Raw genomic sequence first — 22,558 nt, 5'->3', positions numbered from 1 at the left:
TCTATAAGACAGTTTGTAGAGTCCTAGACTTACTCAGTGACACCTAGGGAAGTCTGGAGCCCATGTACCATGCCATAGGTTTTTCTTAAATCCTTTCTTCAGCCTCCCAGCTCAGAGTAAATACATTCTTCTGTTTGCTAGCCAGAGGGGTGAAAATAATTTCTTAGGGATTTAGTGAAATGTTTCATTTTACCTTGTTTTGATTTTTGGGAGATGGAAAGAGGGGAAGAAAGTAGATGTATTTTATGGGCTTGGCTGTTTTTTTTTTTCACTGAAGCTATCAGAAGAGTCAGTGTATATTTACAGATACTCTTGGAGAATGCAGAGCTGTGGGGGGGTGTTTCTTCTAAATTTTAGGAGATAAAACATTGGTTAAAAAAATACACAGATCATTTTGTGGTGTTTATCCAAACATCCATATAGGTTTATCCAAATCCTTTTTATGTTTTTGAGAATTGTTCATGGGAATAGGGGGCAATATTTAGCTTTTCCACAGATGAAAATAAAGAGCAGATGTGGTGAGTGGGTGAGAAAAAGCAAATAGCTTTGCAGCCAGTCATCAATCCACATTTGCTCAAAGTAAAAATGCTGAGAGTGGATATATATAAAATCCTCTGTGTGTGTGTGTGTGTATTAAATCAGAAGTACACTATGATATTCAGCTTTCAACTTGCAGTTCCATGTGAAGTTCTGTGGAAAAATAGCAAAATTATTCTTCCAGCAAGATGATACATTTTCTATAATAATGGCAACAGTAGATAGTAGATTTTGTTTTGAGTAACGTATTTAGAAAATTAAATAGTATTTGCACGTCTTCTTAACCTATGTTCACAAGGAAGTTAGACTTACGCAGTTAAGAGTTACTAGAAGAACCTTTAATAATTCTTAGCTTCCTAAGGAATCTCAGCTGTATTTAACAGAGGACATATCTCAAAGATGCTAAAGAGATTTATTTCACTCTGCTAGTCATTTAAGGTCATAATAGTCAACAGAAGGAGGAAAACATGTCCATAGAGTAATTCATCCCATTTAGAGATAGGTAGCATAAAATATTTTCTCAATATCAAGCACTACAGGGAAAATAATAAAAAGATTAGTCATCAGGGACCCTAGCAGTCATCAAGCTATAAAAACTTGAATGAAAGAGAAGAATACAAATGCAAATTCTGGAGTGATGAACAAGGAAGCACAGAGGATTTTCTGTGTTGATAAATTGCGATAATTGTTGCAGATGGTTTGCACTATTTTTGCTTTAGAATTGTATTGTGAATGATTTCTTGCTATTAAAAACACCCGTAAACCATTTAAATATACAATTATCATTCTGAAGTCCTTTTACTGACTTGAAATAATCCTTTTTTTCATTTCAGAAAAATCATTTAGGTGTTACATGACAGTTAAATGCAGAACCCATACCTTGAACACACAAATTTTACAGCCAAGTTTTACAAAATAATTTTTGTATACTGAGGGGTGATTAAAAATAACCTAAACGGTGACAAATACAGGGGAGTTCCAGCAGTGAAAACTGTTTAGTCAGTAATTTCCTTTATGTCCCAATGAATAATACAAATGTCATATAGTACTTCAGAAATAATTAGAAGGATGCCTTCTCTCTAAGGTATAACATGATGTGAATTTTACTTGCCTCTCCTGAACATGATGCATTTACATTTTTCATTAAATGAGTTTTGGTGAAATACATGCTCTCTGTTAAGCATAATTTCCCATAAAAGGAGAAAGAAAATTATTCCTTTCTCTTTCAACATTTCTGCAAGAAAGAATCCCTAGATAGCAGCTTTAGTATGCAAATACTGAAAAGCATACTGCAAATTCAGTTCAGAAGAGCACACTCCTGATAGCATTGCCTTAGCAACGCTCTAGTTAAGATTAGCCAAGGAACCAAGGTTTTTGTGATAAATCACCATTTTCAGGAATGTCCAGCATCATAGCTGAGAAAATTCTGAATATTAAGGGCCAGATACTTGCTTTGAAAAGCTGCCTTTCTGTGAGCAGTGTCCACAGAACTAAGACACAACCACTACACGTTTTTTTCTGTCAGTTTTAAACTAAGCAGAACGTGTGGCAGTGTCACACTGGAGAAAGCATTGGCAACATGACAGGAGGGGAATCTTGGGTTTATGAAAACATGCAATGAAGACTTTGTATTTCAGTAGGTGTTGAAAACTGCCTATAGGGAACATCAGCACTTTCTAATGGCATAGGAAATGTTGACAATTCTCCTAGCAGGTCACTGTTAGATGAACCTTGTTGCTCTTGCTGGATTAAGTCACCAGTAGGTCTATGGGAAGAAGAAATCTGGTATCGTCTTTTTTGTGAACCTTGGAAGTATTTTGTAGTCTGATCTAACTGCCCTAAACTGTATCTTGCCTTCTCACAGACTTCCCCTTCCTACTCCTTTCATCTGACCTCAGACAAGTATTTTGGATGCCTCCAAGAGGCCTCTTTGATTTGCATTTCTTCCCTTACTTATCATGTTGGTATTAGTTGTTCCTTCCGGTGGCCTTGCACAAACCAGCAGATTATTTTACTCAGATCACTTTGTGGTATTCCCAGAGGCAGAATACACTTTGTATTTCAAAGAAGACAATCAGGGAGAAATCTTACAAGTTTGTGACAAGTTTGTTTGTCAAGTGACATTATTATCTGGCTGTTCTCAAGGATTCCTTAGCAATTGATTGGGACCCTGAGATCTCTTCCAGAGAAAATGTGTAAGAAAGCAATCTCCAGCCTTTTTCAGGCCTACCAGGAGAGACACTAAGTGAAATGTTTCAGTCAGCAACAACTTGTTCTGTTAATCTGAACCACAGCAATGGTGGTCTTCATTTTAACTTCCTCCTCCCCAGGTCAGCAGATAAGCTCTATGAGCAATGATATGGAGACCATCAACATAAGGATTTAGGGTAGCAGTGTCCCACACCTATTACACTGAAAGAACCTGAACTTTCCAGCAAGTCTCCAGGCTGATTTCTTTACCCTGGACATTGCCAATGTCTGGTGCAAACAGGACACGCTGGGTTCCTATAGTTCAACTCTCGGTCTGGTTTTGCCTATAAAGATGCTGCTAACCACAAGGGGGCACTTGGCATTTGAACAAATACAGGGAGCCTTTCTTCACCTGCACTGAAGCCCTTCTGGGATGTAGTGTGTATATATCAAGTGCATATTGTAAGAAGAAATGCTAAATAATTTTTATGTATAATTTTTTCAGTAATACATGATGAGTGAGTTTATTGATACCAGCTTCAAATCAAATTCCGTTACAGTAAAACTAAAGATGAGGTATTGCTTTTTGCCTTGATGAGTTTAAAATAGTGTTAAAAGATGCAGCTAAATCAGCTGATGAATGTCAGCTCCTAGTGTTGGAGAGAAGGGAGTTTATTTTCTAAACAAAACTTCACTTGATTTAAAATGTCAAGTAGAGTGGATTGCAAAGGCTTCTTGTGTTGTGGTGGGGTTGTTTGGTTTTGTTTTTTTTTTTTTCTATACGACTAACACATATTGCTTCTGTTCTAACTCATGGAGAATAATTAGAGGATTAGAGCTGAGGCAAATTGCCATAAGGGTCAATAGTCTGCATGAGCTGGACTCTGATGGAGGCAAGTTTGAGCATCTTGATGATGTCATGGATTTTTCACCTTGTCTGTTGTGAAATGATTGATAGAAATTGTCACCTCTGTTGCCACTGGTAGCAGGGCAAGGAAAAACCCAGAATGAGTGCAACTTATGTGGGTGGCCTTAAAATTCAGCTGCAGTATCATTCTGTGTAATTTCATTTTCTGGCAAGTGTTAAGCCAAATATGTAACTTCAGTCGAATGAAAAGGAAATTGTGTGAAAAAAAGAAGAACTGGATAATTGGTGTTCCTTTTGTGAAATTCTGGGCTTTGGTCACTGCTGGACACAAGACTTAATGTATCATTGCTCTGAGAGTGAATCTTGCTAGCCCTGCAAAATTTTGTTACATAAAGAAAGTATTCATTTAAAATCTCAATGTGTCTTTTAGTTTACCAGCTTTCTCAGACTGGTTAGACATGGATGACTTATTGAAAACTAAGGATCTTAAATTCAGGTTAAATCCTTTAGACAGCTTATGTCTCCTTTTCAGGAATACATTGTCCAGCTATTCAAGGCTTAATAGAAAAAACTGTAATAAATTTAATTTAAAAAAAATTTTAATATTCAGTTAAAGCACTTCTAAAAAGCTTTTTCAGAATTTATCTTACTGGTTCATCCTGGAATTTTGTTGGCAATTTCTCCTTCTGGGGGAGTGCTGCATAGCTGGGAGGCTTGTTCTGGTCTCTTGAGCTCTCACAGGTCCTTGCTTTGTATTGAGGCTTTTCTATGCTCCAAGAACTGCTACAAGTCTGTGTTACTCTATGCTTTAAGCTCTGTTTTCTGTGATCTTTTGCTCATGTGTTGCTTTACCATATTAAGCACTAAACTCATCATACAACCATGAGCATCAAGAATTGAATCTGTTTCAGTGAGGTTTCTTTCTGCTTTCTTCCCACAGAATTCAGGAAAGGCAAATCCAGACCATAATGATTTGGCTGAGTTCGTGTGCTGATGTTTCTCACTTCTTGATTTGTATTGTTGTGCAGCAGCTAAAGACTTCAGATATATAAAGTCTCAGCTAGTTCTTCAATTACTGCCTTGAAAGGAAGGGTGGGAGGTGACTTAAAACCAGTCCTGGCTAAAGTGGGACTCTAGAACCATTTTGAAATTTTACTATTTAAATTTTTCTTGTGTCTGTTTTTGACATTGCATTTTATAGTGGTTGGGTCTTAGAGAGATCTTTTAGTTGAGTAGGAACATCTGTGTTGCTAGATTTCCGTGAGAACTTTGGTATTGCCACAGAGCTCTGCATCATCAATTAGGTGCATGGATCCAGAAATGGAAGTCAGAAGGCTGAGTTAGGTGCCTAAGTTTCCTGGGTATTAACTGGGAGAAAGGCAGTTAGACTGGGATTCACAACAGAGTGCATAATAGAGATGGAAAACCAATGGGAAATTGGTAAGAAACGCCCAGGAATTCTGTCTGAAACCCTGCCTCCTTTCCAGAAGTAGGCATGGCCTTGCAGCCTTTCTCACATGTTCCTTCTACATCCATATCGATTTTGCATTTCTGACTGGTTAATGGCCTGACTTCAAAAATTATCTCAGCACTAGGTAAATATGAAGGCAAGAGCACTTTCAAGATATGAGACACTATGAATTCAGATTCTTAGGGTGGCAGAGGAATAAAATGTAACTTGTCTAACTTTCTATGTGCATTTATTTTGAGGGTTTTAGATAGAAGAGGATTCCTTCCTTGTGTAATATAGGTGGAACATGCTTCTCAGGTTGTGCCCCATTAGGGAGATGACAACCAGGAAGCTTTGCTTTGAGACTCAATACAGGCTTTCAGCAACAAACTGAACAGCTTAATTAAGCTTGTGCTTATGAGCAACCACACTAGCAACAGCTCAGATGCCTACCTAAGCTATACGACAAAACCAGATGTGAAGAATGAAAGACGTTGCATATATTGCTTTATTAGCATTAAGGTGTTAAATTCTGCCTGAAATGCAATTTAGACTCTAGTCCCTTTTTGATTTTGGGCTTCACTTCCCAATATGTAAATTGAAAGTATTTTATAACATTCTTATTTCACAGGAGAATTGTAAGCATAGGTACGTTACAAATTATGATGTGCCCAGATACTGTAGGAATACTGTATACTTTAGTCACATTATCGATCTATTTCTGTCTGCTTGCTCATCAGAAGCAGTGTAGTGCACCGTTTGCTTGTGGTTAGATATCATCCTTGCTCCAGAGCTGAATGACTGCCGAGACATCTGCACTGGACCAGCTGCATTGGCAGCAGAAAATAGACAGCGCTCTGAAAAGATTAAATTAAAAAAGATCTAAAAGTAGTTTAGTTTGTAGGTGAAAGAACTCAAAGAAATTAGATGAGTACCATCATTGAGGAGATACCAAATTGCTCTGTTGTGAGGAACAGCTGCAACACCATATCTTGCCGTCTTATATAACACTGATGGACAATCTAGTGAAGAAATAAATAGTGGGCTGTGGGTTTACATAGAACAGATCTGGAGAGCAGCATGAATTTCTGTATTTACTGTATTTAAGCTTACTGTGGTGGTACAAAATATGTTGTAGGTGGTAAAAAATATGTTGTACAAGATATGCTGTCACACGGCTATAATCTTTAATATGCAGTCAGGTCAAGAAGGCAAAAATAAAAAGTTTACTAGCTTGACAGTGCTGAGGCCTTCTCTATCTGTCTTGTTTAACACTGTACAGATACTGATGTTGTAATGAAACAGCACATGACCCGAGCAGAATTTAGTCAGATCTCTCTAATCTGCAGCTTTTTCTCCTTGATTTGGCCAATGTTGACTGTAGGAACCTTCTGTATTAGGACAAAGATTTCATCTGCATCCAATGTACTTCTGATTTAATTAGGATAAAACCATAAAAAACCTAGTTCTTTTAATGTCTCCAGTGTGTCTGTTATAACAGATTGAAGTTAATAACAGTTCAGTCATGTGTGAAACATTCTTGAAAGATTTTTTTTTTTTTTTTTTTTGGACAATGGGAGAGGTTCTTCTCTCTTGGCAACATCTTTTAAAGGTTTTGTGTCTTTTGCCATGCTCATGCAAAATCTTGACTTTAATGAAAATAATTTCTAGGGAAATCTCAGTAACAGCCAGAAATGTTTTTGTGAAAAATAGAATTGGGAGCCAAATAAGTAACATGTGGTATAGAAAATTATAAAAAAGAATAAAAGATGCAGTGATCTGCAGATGTTTGAAAGAGAAGACTGGAGATTTCAAACTGGCAGGTGTTAAGAGGCAGATGTATATGTTTGGTGGATATCTATTAGAAACCATTGGTAGGATTATCACTTTACACATCCAGAAAATAGAATGGCTTGATGATGTCCAGAGTCAAAAATGTAAGTTATGGGCCTGCAATGAAAATGGTCTTATAAGAATGACATAATCTTTCATGTAATGACAAATGGCATTTTCAAGTTAAGAAGACTGTGCTAAGCTGGATGGATGCCCAGAAAAGTGGAAGCTGAACTGGTCTGACCAAGGTATTGGCTGAGAGATGAAAGACACAGTTGTAACAATAAAATGAAGGTCACAGAATCACAGAATTGTTGAGGTTAGAAGGGACCTCTGGAGGTTGTCTTGTTGAACCCTCCTGCTCAAGCAGGACCACCTAGAGCCAATTGCCCAGGATCATGTCTAGATGTTTTTTTCACTCTAAGGAGGAAAACTCAACAACCTCCCTGGGCAACCTATTCCAGTGCTCAGTCACTTTCACAGTAAAAAAGTGTTTCCTCATTTTCAGAGAGAACCTCCTGTGTTTCAGCTTGTGCCCACTGTCTTGTGTCCTGTCACTGGACACCAATGAAAACAGCCTGGCTCCATCATCTTTTCACCTTCCCTCCAGGTAATTATATATATGAATAAGATCCCCCCTCAGCCTTGTCTTCTCTAGGCTGAACAGTGCCAGCTGTTTCAGCCTTTTCTCACAGAAGACGTGATCCAGTCCCGTCACCATCCTTGCAGCTGCTCATTGAACTCTCTCCAGTATGTCCACGTCCCTCTTGTACTGGGGAGCCCAGAACTGGACATAGTACTCCAAGTGTGGCCTCACCAGCTCTGAGCAGAGGGGAAGGATCATCTCCTTGGACCTGCTGGTAGTGCTTTGCCTAATGCATCCCAAGATAACATTGGCCTTCTTTGCAACAAGGGCTCACTCTGGACTGATGTTCAATTTGTTGTCCACCAGGACTCCAAGTCCATTTCTTCCATGCTGCTTTTCAGCTGGGCAACCTCCAGCATATATCAATTAATGAGATTGTTCCTTCCCAGGTGCAGGGCTTTGGAATTCTTATTCAACTTCATGACGTTCTTATCAGCCCATTTTTCCAACCTGTTGAGGTCCCTCTGGATGGCAGCACAACCCTTCGGCATATGAGCCACTCCTCTCAGTTTGGTGTTATCTGTAACCTTCCTGAGGGGACACTGCCCCATCATTCAGATCATTAACGAAGATATTAAACAGGACCAGACCCAGTATTGATTTCTTAAGTCTTAAATTAGGTTTGGGATTTTTCACCATTAGAAACCATTCATAAACTCTGAAAAATAGACCTTATATAGATACTGGCCTTCTAGATCTGAATTTTGCATGATAACTAGGGAAAAAATGTAAATTTCCATGGAAAAGAAGGGAAGAATATTTGGAGAGAGTCATATTATCTTCCTTTCCATGTTTACCAGGAAAATCTGGTAAGTAAAGGCATAGCAAAACATTAAGGTCATGAGAAGAAATAACTGATTATTAAAGCAGTGATCAGGTAATCAGTACAGAAAGTGAAAGGATTCAGCTATTCTGACTAGGGGGATGCCTGACTTAGAAATAAAAAGAAAAAAAATTCTGAGAGAGATACTTATTTTACACAGGGGACCTAAGCAGACAAGTGGAAGAACATGACTAGCCTGAAATATAACAACATTGATAATGAAAACATGAAGGGATAACAAGTATTAAAGGTATGCACTTGGCAGAAAAGATCAAAACAGAGATAGGTGTGTTATGTAGTAGATGTGAGAGACTTTTGCATCAGTGTTGTTTGTTCTTTCTTCATCACCTGTTTGGATTAATTAATCTTGACGATGGATAGGAAAACAAACTTCAGCCCCAATAATATTTGAAAATAATATTGAAATCTATATTAAAACAATATGACTCAGATATAAGGACACGAGTATTTTATTTTCTATATATAGATGGCTTCTTGGCTAGATCTTTAATTTCTACTACTGACAGTCCAGGTCTCATTAATACTGTCAGCTGAGTACAAAGATTTGTATCTAGATTTATCTGAATAGGCATCTTCAGTGAAATAGTTGTGTAAACAAAGAGACTTGAGTATGTTTCAATGCAGAATAACCCACCACTGCTCTGGGAGGACGTGTCTCCTGTAAAACATGTCATATCTGCCATACATGAATGTCTCTAGGGCATCTCAGATGGCAACTGAGTTGAGCCCTTTGGCTGCTCAGCTGAATGAATTGCTGCACATTACTGATTGTATTGACTACGACTCTTAGTAGGAGCTTAGTTCACATATGGACACTCAAATGTAGATATCCTCACCTCAGACTGAATGCCATCCATACAGTCAAATATAGATATACATGTAAAATTTGGATGGATGAATTTGGATATAATATTATATAACTTCCAGAAATTGTATCATATCTGATACTTGTAAATAAAGACTAAAAACCAAGTGCTAGTAATAATGATGGGGCACAGATCACAGTGGATGTGATAGTTAACACATTTTATCAGAAAATATTGGATAAAATGGAGAGGATACTGATTTAGATTTTGAAAATCTAGAACATTTCAGAAAAGTCAGTCAAAAAACCTGTCAGATCAAGTGATCATGAATTAATTCCTTTTAAATTAAACATGTATATTTTTCAGTAAAGGCAGAAATAAAAAAATACAAGACAAAGGAAGAAATAGCTAATGTCAGCAAGTGCCTGGAAGAGGAAATGACAGGAACAAAATCCTAAGGGAAACTCTGGAGCAGGATATGCTTAAACTGAACAATACGGGTAATCTGTACTTTAGGATTCTGAAAGAACTGGCTTGTGACATCACTGATCTGATATCAGGTGGTTTTAATAATGCTGTGGATGATGGCATTATATGCATTGGAGAAAAGCAACATTTTTTTTAGTTTTAAAATATATAGAGAGAGGAATAATTATTGAGAATCCAGACTGAAATATGAGTTTATTAAAAGTGGCTCATGGTGGGCAAACCCATTGACATTCTGTGATGAGACAATACATTTGTTGTCACAATAAATATAGTAATCTTGCTCACTGTGACCTATGATAAAGATACCATGTCACATGGGAAGCAACTGATTAATTTTGAAAAAAAAAATAGCAGATTTGTTAAAGGAGTAGAACGGACAAATGGAACATGATAGCGGTGATTGGTGAAGGAGGCTGCTGAGAGAGTACAACTGGAGTTCTTCCAGGACTAGGTTTAGGACTAATCTTAACATTTAATACATGACCTTGATACATAAAGTAGAAATAAATTATATTTTTTTCTGACACAAATTATGTAATATAGTAGGGATTTGGATGTTGTTTAGAAAAAGAATTACACTGAAGACTAAATTACTAAAAATGGGATTAAAATTTAATAGTGTAGACCAAAGGATTTAGGAAACAGTAAACAACTTCTGTTATGAATTGAGAGCTGATCATCTGGACATAGATGCAGAGGAGAATCTGAGTATTCTAGCTGATCCCTTGTTGACTGTGAGTCATCACTGTGCACCTGTAAAAAAGGAAAACACAATCTTAAAATTTCTCTATACAGACTAAGAAGTATTCCTGACATTGTTCAAGGCAGTGAGATGGCTTCTGGAGTAGCGCATACTCTGGTACAGTTCTGTTCTCCAACCATAAGAAGGTTGAGCTCCAGGCTGGTGTACAAAGGGATTACTATGATGGTTAGATGAAAGAACAGCCTGCTGTGTAAGAGAACATTTTTAAAAGCTCACCTCATTTATCCTAGTAAAATGAATGTTGGATAAAGATGTTCCTGTCTTCTGTCTATACATGCTGGGGGCAAACACCAGGGAGGAAGAACAGTTATCTTAAAAATAATCTGAATACAAGAACCAACAGGTATAAACTGACCTTGAATAATCTGAGGCAAGGAATTAAAAAAGCGCCATCTACTATTAGAGCCTCCCGATAAGAATGGGATGAAGTGAATCCATTTATGAAAGGGATTACAAGAAGCAGTTTCCTGTGTTAGAAGTGGAGGAGAACCTGCTTGGGTGTGCATTCTGCTTCCAGTACACAGCAAACAAAGAACTGGCCAGAGCCACTAATGAAAAATGGACTCTACCACTGTTGCTCTAGCTCATCCCAATTGTAGACACGATAAATGGCTACATACCTAAGACAGTGTCACCACAAATTACTGCTTTCTAGCCAAGTTGTTATGGGTTACCTTTGACATCCCATGTGCCATTTCAGCCAGTCCAGCAGCTCTCTTGGCAAGTGGTTTGAAAATGGATGTGCAGTTGAGATCTGAAATCTTCCTCCTGCTAAAAAGGAGCCATCAGAGTGAACTTTGGTTAGAAGTAAGGAGAAATTCTGGCTGGACGCCACAGGGTGGATTTGCTAACCTTTCAACTAACAGCTGTGTGGAAAACCGTATCTGTATCATTTTAACACAGTGAAAATGTGTAGTGCATAACTGATAATTGTAGCATATAGTTAATCACTTTTCTCTCTGCAGTGTGCCAGCCAGAATCATGTAAACCAAAAGTACACAAGAAGCAAATAGAATGACAAACATCGTAATGCCCGAAGAATAAGGACTATGGTGATGATATGCAGAATGGAAATGCAGATGATGCAGAATGGAAATATTTTTAAAACATTTTTTTTTTATTTACTATAACCACAGGGTTCCTTAAAGGAGGTTCTTAAACAACTAGAAGAAGAGAAGAAAAGTCTCCAGAATCAGTTAAAAGACTATGAACTTAGACTGGAACAAGAAGCAAAGGTTTGTAATCACTCTATGCCTCTAATCTGTAAAAGCCATTATGTTGTCTGACAAACAGATGTGTGCGCTACACACAACAAAATAGTTCCACAAAATATGTCAATGGAAAAAAGCTCTGCTGTGTATTTGTTTCTTCCTGTATGACTCAACTTTTAAAAGATTTTGCTTAATGGTAGCCTATATCCCTTATTTTAACTGTAGGCTTATCACAAAGCTACTGATGAGCGGCGCATGTACCTCTCAGAGATCTTACAGGTAAGAAAAATGTGCAATTCAGTAACTTTTAAAATTCATTATCCTTTCTTAATATACCAACAGCATCTGTTAATGCCATTAGGTCAAAGTCTTTTATCAGTTCATCTACCAAATACATTACAAAAGCTGCTTTTTAAAAATTTTAAGAGCTAGATATTGAAAGATTATTACAGTTTACTTACTTTAAAATACTTTTTTTGCTTTTGTATCAACTGGAGTTTCATTGTTCCTAAGGATAGTCAAAGTGCCCTTAGCTGAGAAAGCTGATTTTCTGATACTTGCTTGTCCATCCATTAGTCACAAGACTGCTATGCTAGTTTAAATGTCTCAGTTGAAAAGAACAGAACCAAATTATTAGCAGTGGTGAAACCCACCTTAGGAGCAATTCCTCTTTTTCATATTTCTCCTTTTTTTAATTTTAATGACAAACTAGCCAGCCAGCTCAGAATGACAATACAGCACAAACTTCAATTAAATTTATAAGGGATAGGATACCTTGTTTTTGTGAAATCAGAGGTTAAATTTTATTCCTGCAAACTATATAAGACATAAAATTTGATACTACAAACTGCAGGAACCTGTAAAGATTTCTAGTATTTATTTATTCTGTAAGAGCTCTTAATTCCTGAATAATGTAAAAGTAATAGCTTAGTGTGATACACAAGAATGGCTGTCACTGAATCCCTGTCACAGCTAACTGGGGCAAAAGGCTGTAATTAGCAGTGTTTCCATGTGTTTGCACAGTGGGCAGCTGATTCTTTTATGTGGTTCATTGCTGATTTGAGAAATCTGAAAGAATTGCTTAAACTAACTTTCCAGCATGAAACCAAGAAAAAGCCCAGGAAATGCCCATAACTGTTAATATCTTTATGTTAACAGTGAAACTGGGAACTGATGGAGGAAGAAGGTACAGAATAAAAGATGATTTTATTACTGAACATGCTAGCAAGAGGCATGCCTATGTTCAGATGCCTAGAATATCACTTAAACATGCTTAAAACATCATTTGATGTGAGGTATATGCACTGGTATGTTGCTTAAATGGGGCATTAGGGACTAGGATTTTGCCACCAACACTCAAGGTAGTTAGTGCATTGTATTTTCATTAATCAGTTATTTGCCCCCATGATCTCATAATCATATGAGAACAAAATAATCATCTTTAGATTAATCTCCTAATTTTTAGTTCTTTGAATGTTAAACAGCCAATCTAAAGTAGCTGCAGAGGGATCCTCTGTGGAGATCTATGGAGAGTGAAGCATGTTAAAGGTGCAAGCCATCTCACCTGTTTTAGATGAAGATGAAATTAATTTCCAGGGACTTATCTGTCCCTCTTCCTGAGCTATAAGCAGACCCTAGGTGAGTAGTTTAGATTAGACATCTACCTTTTATGTTGCTAGTCTGAACATGGCAGTCAACCTAATCATGGTTGACTGTTAGTTGCAAAAGAATCTGGCTCATCTGGTCCCTTCAGGTCCTGTTCTATTATGACTTTGATTTGATTGTTGCTTTTATATTATTTTAAAATCTGCATATGTATGCCCTCCCTTTTAACAGTTCATTTTTTAACAATAGTGACAGAAAGAAACTTATATTCAGTGCAGACTTTTTCAGCTATATTAAAATGCCACTATTCTAGAGTCTGCACAGTAATGTTGGCAGCAGTTGAGTTAGAAAGATTTACCCATAGGCTAACATTTTCCATACATCCCAAAGTAAATATACTACAGGATATTGTTATCCTGTGACAATATATTCCAGTGACACTCTTAGCTGCAGAATATCTTTTTAGGCCTTTTTTTCCTTGTTATGTTTGTGTTTTTCTGTAGCTCCCAGAAAAAAAAATAAATCATGGAATGGAAATTTTTACTGGTAGGTGTTAAAATATTCCAGATGCTTTGGGTTTTTTTCTGTTTTGGATCCCTCCTGAAGCCTGCAGCAGAAGCAGAGGAGAGATGCTCCTGAGCAGCTATTTCTTTTATTTATATTTTTTATTATCAAGTGCTTGTCTGCTTTTTTACAAAATATAAGTATCTTCTGAGTGCTTTTGTTGTTTGTCTTGTCTGGATCCGTAATATAGTCAATTTTAAATGATAGTTTTAAAATAAAGATTTTCCAAACTTGAGAACTCCTGCTAGAGGCACTGATGGTTTATGGTGTATTCTGGTTTGCTTTTTTGTTTTGTTTTCAGTTTGAAAAAATGTTGGTTTGGGATGTGGACTCCACAAATCTCAAAGCACTTTCTGGTGGTATTCAGAAATCTGTCTGAGAAGCAGGCAAAGAAGAATGATAGCAGATCTTTAAAAGGGCCATTCTTCCAGGCTAGATTTTTACCAGAGACTTTTACTAGTGTAGTAGAGTCTAACTTGTGACTGGGATTTCTTTGCAGAAAAACCCTACAGTTATCGATAGGTACAGCTGGAAAGCTGCTTGTGCAACAGCAGCTCATTTTAGTTGGAATAGGCCTGGAGTAAACTGTACCAGCAAAAACAGTGCTATGGATAATAATCATATATATTGGCACTCTGTATTCATATAAATTGAAAAAATAGTGAAGGCAATTGTAGCATAGGTCTTGCTTGGGTCACAGATTCACATGTGCTCAGAAAGATGATAAATTATACTAGCCATCATCTTTTGTACTGGAGTTCCTTGAGTGCAAACAATGTCTTGCCTTCAAGAAAGTAAATCTGTGCAGATCTTATTCCATTTTTACACTTGCACTCTGAAAAGACTCTGCTTTAGTTATAGCTGACTTTGCTATGGCTGGGCCAGGAATACGTGCCTAGTGCATTGTATGTGTGGAAGCACAGTAGAAACCATTGTCTTACAAGCAGTGAGACGGTCTTCAGTGTCAGATTTTTTTCTCACAAATGCAAGATGTTTCCACACATGCTATAAAATGTAATGTTGTGTTGTAATGTAATGTAATATAATAATCCAAACCTTGTCCCAAAGTCTAGCTCTAGACTTTCACAAAATCTTCACTGGTCTGGTGTAGCCAATACTTCGTATATCAAGATTATCGTACATTTATTACATGTTCCTGATGGATCTGTTTAAAGGGGCTGAGAAAATTCCATTCACTTACACTAGACACCCAAGTGTGCACAGCAACCAGACAAGCCCTGAAGCTTCTCCGTTTTCTGTTTTTCTGTCCCTTTGAGAGGTAGCTGTAATAAAGGCAGCTGGGTGAGCCAGCAAGGGCTGGGTGAGAAGGAAGCCCTGTCAGCTAAGGAATAGGAGAACCAACAGATTTAATCCTGCTCAGATTCTGTTAAATGCAATAATACCAAGGGTAACAACTGGGATTTCTTCAGTATGTCCAGTAATACCGGTTTCCAGAGCATGCAGAGATTTCCATGCTGTGTTAATTTTTTAGAAGTAGTTCCTGTTCTTAATGGTTTAATCATTCAAAAGTACAAATAAGTGACTATAATTTGTTTTATTTCTCATTCAGGAAGTGTGTTAGAAATACAATGCTTTTTCATTGAAAATACGGAGTTATAGGCAATATGACCAAAAATATGGTGATTGAAATGACATATTCTCTGATCGTCCAGCTTAATAATAATGGTATTTTTGCACAGCAAGGGATTTTGGCATATGCTCAATTCCCCAAAGCAGCAAGGTATCAGTATAATATGTGCTTAAAGTACTTCATCTCAGTAAGACCATTTGGGTCAAAATTAGTTTGGAAATATTTTACTCCCTCAACTGTGATTGTGGCTAGGATTTAACTTGTTTTGTAAAAATTTGGCTATTGCAGATCTCAGCTACACTTAAAATTATTGAAAGTCAGAAATCAGATGCTCTGACATGCAAGGGAGAAAACCACATACTGAGGTAAATTTCCTTTATATTCTTTCTGTTTTCTGGTTTATTAGTTTTTACTAAGTACTATGTTTTGAATATTGCATCTTTCTCTTCATGGTAAATATCACTGAGAATAACCTTATTAACAAAGTATTAATCTTAACATCATTTTCATACTGCTTTTCAAGCAGTTTTATTTAATATTAAGTATGTTGTAATGTTGAAAATACACGTATTTAAGGGGTCTTTCTGAAATCTTACAATACCTCTGATGTTCTTCCCTTTCAACATGTGTTTAGAATGGATCATTTTTTTCATTATTACTGCAGAGTTGGGTGCAACAAGTATACCCTTTAGTCCATTAAAGGTAATTCAATTAAAATAAAAGCCTTGCTTGGTCCTTTTTAGCAAATAGAGATTGTAAAGCTTTTTGTGGGTGATAATGTGAATGATTTTAGATGACAACCTATAAAGGCTGCATTGTTTAACAGATTTCTATTTATATGGGTTAGAAATCTGAATTTGAAAAGAGCCCACCTGCTCAGAGCCATATAGAAATAAAATGAATTTTTGATTGTGGTGCTTTTGAGAAAGCTTGAAATTGGAGATTTACTTTTTAACTGAATGGAATATGTTAAGTCTATTCTTCAAAGTATGAAGAATATAGGCAATCACATCAAAAGTGTGTTGGACCCGGTGTCCTGCTTCCAGTGGTTCTAAGTAGATGCCTACAAAAGTGTGTAAGCAGGCAGATAGAATATTTGCTTTTGGAACTCTCCCAAATAGTTTATATTTGGAGACTTCCTGAGCTTTCTATGTATTTAGTATCTCAGTGAATACTCTTCCATGGACCCACTTACCTATATTATTAAAATAAGCATACACAGTACATATTGGGAACATTTGAAAATGTAATGAATAAATTATAAGCATGAAATAGTGTAGATATATTTGCTTAACAGCTTTATCCTTTCACTTTGTGTAAGCACAGAATCACAGGATTTCATAAATTAAAACACCGGCTCTTCATGCTCCAGGAGAGGATGTTACTAGAATATGAATTAATATAGTACAATATGAATTAAAGTCTATAACTGAAATTTCTCAACACAGAAAAAGCACTGTATGGGTCTGAGGTGCTCCATATGTAGCAAGTGTGTTTGCTTCTGGCCCCAGTGATGTTTAAGATAGTTCATGTGGAGAAGGTCAGGAAGCTAGAACTAGGAGAATTCACTGTCTCTCCTGGGAGATTAAGTATCATCAGCCAGATATTGAGATTTTCTGAGGGTTAGCATTGATCTGTGATTATGTTGGAGTTTTTTTGTAATTTATTTAGTGGTCCCTTACTTACCCTGACATTATACGACAGTTTCTGTAATATTCTTTATATCAAACAAAAGAAAATAAACTGTCCTGTAATTGCTGGTGTCAGAAGAGTTATACTGTAACAACACATCTCCTTTCAACACCTTTCTCCTTGGAGAATTTTTTTTTTGACTTTCCAAAGTGCTTTATGCACATGAAGGGAATTGTTCATCTTTTAAATTGTCCTCAGTAGCTAAGGATCCAGTTTGAAAAGCATTGGCTTTTATAGCCAGTGATTTAGAACTTTCAGGTCAAACTTTGGTCTTAGTTGGCAACATGGAGATAAGAATGGGGATTTGGCATAGTTTGTATTTTAAAGAAATACTAGAATCTAAGTAAGCACTCCTTGGTCATCACAAGGTTAACACAGCCATTGTTATATTATTCCTTTTTAATTATGTTTGAAGGTTGTTCATTCAAGCTGACATTAATGAGAAATAATTTCATTCAAGTAAGAGAAGACCTGCATGACTGAAAATAAATTATTCTTGAGAATAATTTGAAAATTTTCTGTCTAGAGTTCTTATCTCACTTCTGCTGGCCTTTCAGAAAACACCTGCCTTCACTGGATTTCAAACCATACTAAGAAACTCTGTTTAATGTTTGTTTTAACTATAGGTACAGGTATGGAAAACCTAACCTGTATATTAAAGCAACAGTGAAACATTTTTGAGTAGTAATTGTGAACACTAATTGTTGATGTTTTAAGTTTCCTGGCCATGCAAACATAGAAGACAAGTTCAGTAAAGGTCCTTTTTATGGTATTTTACAGGTCAAGAATAAGATAGGCTAGCTGACAATTAGGAAAAACATGGATGCCTTGATGACTCATGTCTCTCATGCAATCTGAACGCCAGTGTAATATCATTCTGAGCTCTTACTGTTAGTCTGAGGCATATAGCAGGGCTTATTAGCTCAGCTTCAACACTGCACTAGCTGCTAAGCCCATAAATCCATCAGGTTTTGAGTGGAAGGAGGTTTTGCTGCCTGCAGAATTCTATACAGAGATACACTGTCTGCTTGGTACAGCTCTACAGTGATCTACAGATTAATCAATTGATTTTGAGTAATCAATTGATTTGAATTTGAATAATCAATTGATTATTGAGCAAACTGGGTCCTTGGGTTCTGATTTTCCAAGCTCTGAGTAGAAGTAGCTCTTTATCTCTATGGGGGCAGGTCCTCCTTCAAGACCATGACTGCTTGTAAGAGCTGGAACAAAGGATGTGTCAGTCCTAGAAGACTAGCTAGCCATAGGGACAACTTTGTTGGCTGTTTGCCTGCCCAGAAATTTGAAACTTACATAGATCGTGTCATCATAGCTTCTACTCCATAACAAAATATTTCTTTGGCTATCATCATGAATATAATTGTGTGATGTTATGATATATTTTCCTTCACTGTGCCTATTACTTGAGAATGACATTGAAACCCTGTATATTGTCGTTAGAGTACGTGAAGTGCTGTTCTGTCCACTGTAGTAATGAACAGGGAGAGGAACAAATGTTGCATAAGAGTAGAGGTGCATGCTGCTTGATCACGAGTGACCTTTCCAGTTTGTGGAATCACTGTTCCCTGCCTGGAGATTTGTTTACATTCCTACTGATTTACAAGATCAAGATGAAAACAGCTCTAGCAGGTTTCATGTAGATGGTGTATGTATCCATGATGAGTACCACTTCAGAAGTCTGCTGACAGAATTTCCTCTGTAAGATCATGGGCTTGAGTTTGGTCTCCAGAGTGGAATACCTGCGAAGAACTGTAACTACATGAAGTGCTTTTTCCATTTCCTCATGGGGACATAAAAATGTCTCCTTAGCCAGTTATCATTCTCTTTGTGCAAATGTTTAGTATTCTGTTCATGTTCTTCAAATGCCATCATTTAGGTAACAGGAAGTTGGAATTGAGATGAGGCTTGAGTTTGTATGCAGAATAATTAGATGCTCTGCTAGCCTGCAAAGCCAGAAATATACTTGTTTTTCCCCTCTCAGGTTTATTAATTCACAATAGTAATCAGTTATGCAAATATAAAAAGTATGCAAATTTCTAGCCGTTGAAGCTTACAGGGAATGTGACAACTGATGACTAACTTCACCTGTTTTATTTCAGAGGGAGATACAGTGTTCCAGGAAACCCGAAGATGGTTAATCCTCAAAAAGGATCAATTAAAAACACTGTAGGAGTGAAGCAGCTTCCAAAACTAAAGCACTGATTTAATATTAATGCCAAGAATTTCCAATCACTTTTAAAAGAATTTAATTTAACTGAAAGTTTCTAAATTGAAAATTAATGTATTTGTGCTTTATTATAATACCAAACCCAGGCTGTCGTGTATTTTTGGCAGCCCTAATGTAAGTGTTCCTCTGCCTAGCAGAATTGTTCTTCTAGCTGCCATCTTTGTGCTGGTGATCTCTGACCATTTCCATTATGGTTCTCATGAGTGATTCTGGGCGTCAGGGAGTTGGAAGCCTTAGAGAACATTTAGTGTCTTTATACACTAGGTAGATCCTTGAACTTTGACTGCACAGCAACCACTGAAAACAAACAAGCCTGTAACGTTTTTTGACCTCTCTGCCAAGAAGAAGAAAAAACCAAACTGATGTAACCTGAAGTGTTATTTCACCACCCAAACCAGTAAATCTCAAATAAAATTCCATCCAAAAACATCCCCATTCAGTACAGGCAGCAAAGAGAGACCCTGAAGTAGTCTGATGTTGGTACAGCTGATCATGCCTTTCATTTGGCTTTAAAAAAGAATGACAGCATAGTTTACTAGTCAGTCTGATTTCTTACATGATACCATACAGTAGAGTTCCTTTACAGTATGAAGTTGGTTTATATTCCATGATCTTTCTTACTATAGCAGAGAAGACAAAACACCTCCAAATTTAACTTTTTTAAAAGCTGGCTTGCCACAGATACTGTGTTGACCATCACTTTCTGTCTGCATGGTTTAGAAGCATAACACTATTTCCAGATACTTTAAGCACTAGTAATGAGCAGAAACGAAAGAAAAATTGAACACTTTTTATTAAGGATTCTTCAGAGCCTATCTTGTGGAGGGTTGTTTCTTTTAAACACTATATACACACCATGTTTCCTTGTATTAGTATGTTACTATTTGAAATCTCAACTCTCAGTCTGTGTTCCATAAAATTCTGTGTGTATTCTCCCAGTGGCACTGATCCATGTATTTTTAGGATCCAAAATAGTGCCAGTCTTTAAAGTCATCTCTTCAATGAAAGTAGAACTACTTTGTATTTTCATTCTTAAGTGTGCAATTATTGTTGCAGTTTCATTACCTACATTTTAGTCATTAAACTTCAGCAGAATTTTTTAAAGTAGCAACAGGAAAAATGTTTTGGTAATGAAGCTTCAAGCTTCTAGATTATGTCTTAAAAGCTCTTGGCAGAGCAAATGTGATGGATTGACTACCCTTTATTATTTTTAAGAGCATACCTAACTCTTTGCAGTATCTAATAAAGCTTTTTTCTTCTTTAAGAGCAATACTAAGAGTTCCTCATTACTAGCAGCATTAAAGTGAGGCTGTAATTAAAGACATACAGAAAGATCAATTATGTCATTCTAAAATGCAGAGAAAGCAGACCTACAGTATTGTACAGCATATTCAGTGTGGAAGCCCCATTTTTTTTTCTCTTACATAGCATTTATTACAGATTTATTACAGATATTTCTAATGTCACCATGATGTACCTTGTATCATTCTTTCATAAGCAGGGTGCTCTGCCTGGCAATTTTTTTCCTCACAGTTACAGTTGAGAGCATAGCACAGCTGATTAGGTTAGCACTCTTCTGTTCCTGTTTTTCACATGGAAAATTTCCAGACTTTGATTGTGCTGGCATTTGTCATTGTGGAGAAGGAGAGAGAAAAAAAATCACCATAATAGTCCTGTTGGCATAAGAGACAAGAGACATCTGCAGGAGTGAAGAATATCCAGTTCTTGGATCCATGCAGCAGACATTTACTACTGCTGCCTCTGAATCAAATGTTGGTTAATGCACTCAAGTCCAGTCCCTGTAGCACCTTAAAATTACAAGAAACATTGCACAAATGTGGCAGAACAGCATTTATTCACAGCAGGAGATGTGGACACCTTCCTTATGGGTAGTCCTGAGGACTAAAAAGAGGCATTTTTTTCTGAAGGCTAAGAAGATACATTTATTGGTACAGTTTGGTACAGTAAGGACCTGAGGAGAGGCTATGTCCTATTTAGTCCCTGTGTCAGCTTGCCAGGAACAAGTTCAGGATTTGAAACTCAGTAGTATGATAATTAATCTCTAAAACACGTGTTGTTCTAATTGTGTGTCCAGCTGTAATGTTTTCTGTGCAAAATGGCTATAGTTCTGTACTCTTTAAATTACTTGGCAGTTCATTTTTGTCCTGGCTTTCTCAAAATAAGGACACCCTAATGGTTAAGTTTGATGACTCAAGTTTCTTTGCAACAGCAGAAAGATAGCTTTTAGTTTCAAAAGTGTGTTATTTCTTTGGATCCAAATAAAACTTTTACACTGCTAGCTTTCCTGAACCACATTTGGTGCTTTTGGATGGATGGGTGTTTTGAAACACCTGGATTTATCTTGCATGGATGTTTCTCACTACTATTATTCTGTGCTGTGAAATGGGGTTTGTTTACGTTTGCAGCAATGAACAGCTACATGTCTTTGCAAAATATCTTCTATACTAGTATTTCAGCACATTTAGGAGTAATTAATCCCTCAAAGCACAGTATGTAGTATCATTTTAGGCGTAGAAGACTGAATCACAGAACTAGGTTTATTTAAATTAGAAAGTGTAGTGTTGTCTGGTTTTTCCTTGATTTCATGGCAGGGAGATCTTTTGTAATGTTAACCATTAGAAGGTAAATTCTGTCTCCTCTAAAGTTTCTGTGCATCATATTCTAAACAGTGAACAAATCCAAAGACAAAAATGGGAAACTGAATTGCTGACAGTTGTGGTCAGTGAGTGAATTGACCTAAGCATCAGAGGAAGACAGAATTAGAGGTGAAGGTCTGAATCTGACCAAACTTCTTCCTGCAGCACAGAATATAACTGGGATTCCAGATGTACTGGTTGTAGTGTAAGTGCCTTTAATTGATGGACTAAGAAATTTGATATCCTAACTCTTGGGACTTGAGAGTATGCTTCCCTTACATGGTTACTCATCTAACTCCACTGATTTCAGATGAGTCATAGTTTTGAGGTAACTATAGCATTTTAAGTATTTACCCGTATTGTTTCTGGGAAATATGAATTAAGAAACTCACATGCTGGTAAGCAAACATTTTTTTTTTTTTTTTTTAAGTCTCATGGTTTGTAAGGGTATTGAGTTGTAATTTTTCTTTTTAATAAATCCGTGTAGCACCACTGTATTCCCCTATGACAGAATAATATTAAAATGTTTACCTGATAGGCATTGACTCTGTGGTTGATTATTATGTA

General features: G+C 36.8%; 1 protein-coding gene across 1 annotated transcript in view; it reads left to right on the top strand.

Annotated features, from left to right (window-relative positions):
• Positions 1–22,318, top strand: part of LOC113486175 (coiled-coil domain-containing protein 169-like) — a 33,123-nt gene extending 10,805 nt beyond the window's left edge. Inside the window, exons 6-9 of the mRNA XM_026859901.1 lie at positions 11,563–11,661; positions 11,863–11,916; positions 15,686–15,762; positions 19,207–22,318. Coding sequence (XP_026715702.1) covers positions 11,563–11,661; positions 11,863–11,916; positions 15,686–15,762; positions 19,207–19,309 — 333 coding nt within the window. The 3' untranslated portion in view covers positions 19,310–22,318. The remainder of the gene's footprint in view (positions 1–11,562; positions 11,662–11,862; positions 11,917–15,685; positions 15,763–19,206) is intronic.
• Positions 22,319–22,558: the final 240 nt, after the last annotated feature.

This window comes from Athene cunicularia (assembly GCF_003259725.1).
Source record: "Athene cunicularia isolate RWA chromosome 1 unlocalized genomic scaffold, athCun1 chr1_part1, whole genome shotgun sequence".
Classification (NCBI taxonomy): domain Eukaryota; kingdom Metazoa; phylum Chordata; class Aves; order Strigiformes; family Strigidae; genus Athene; species Athene cunicularia.
The sequence above is the reverse complement of the archived record's forward strand: the minus strand, read 5'-3'. Positions and strand labels throughout refer to the sequence as shown.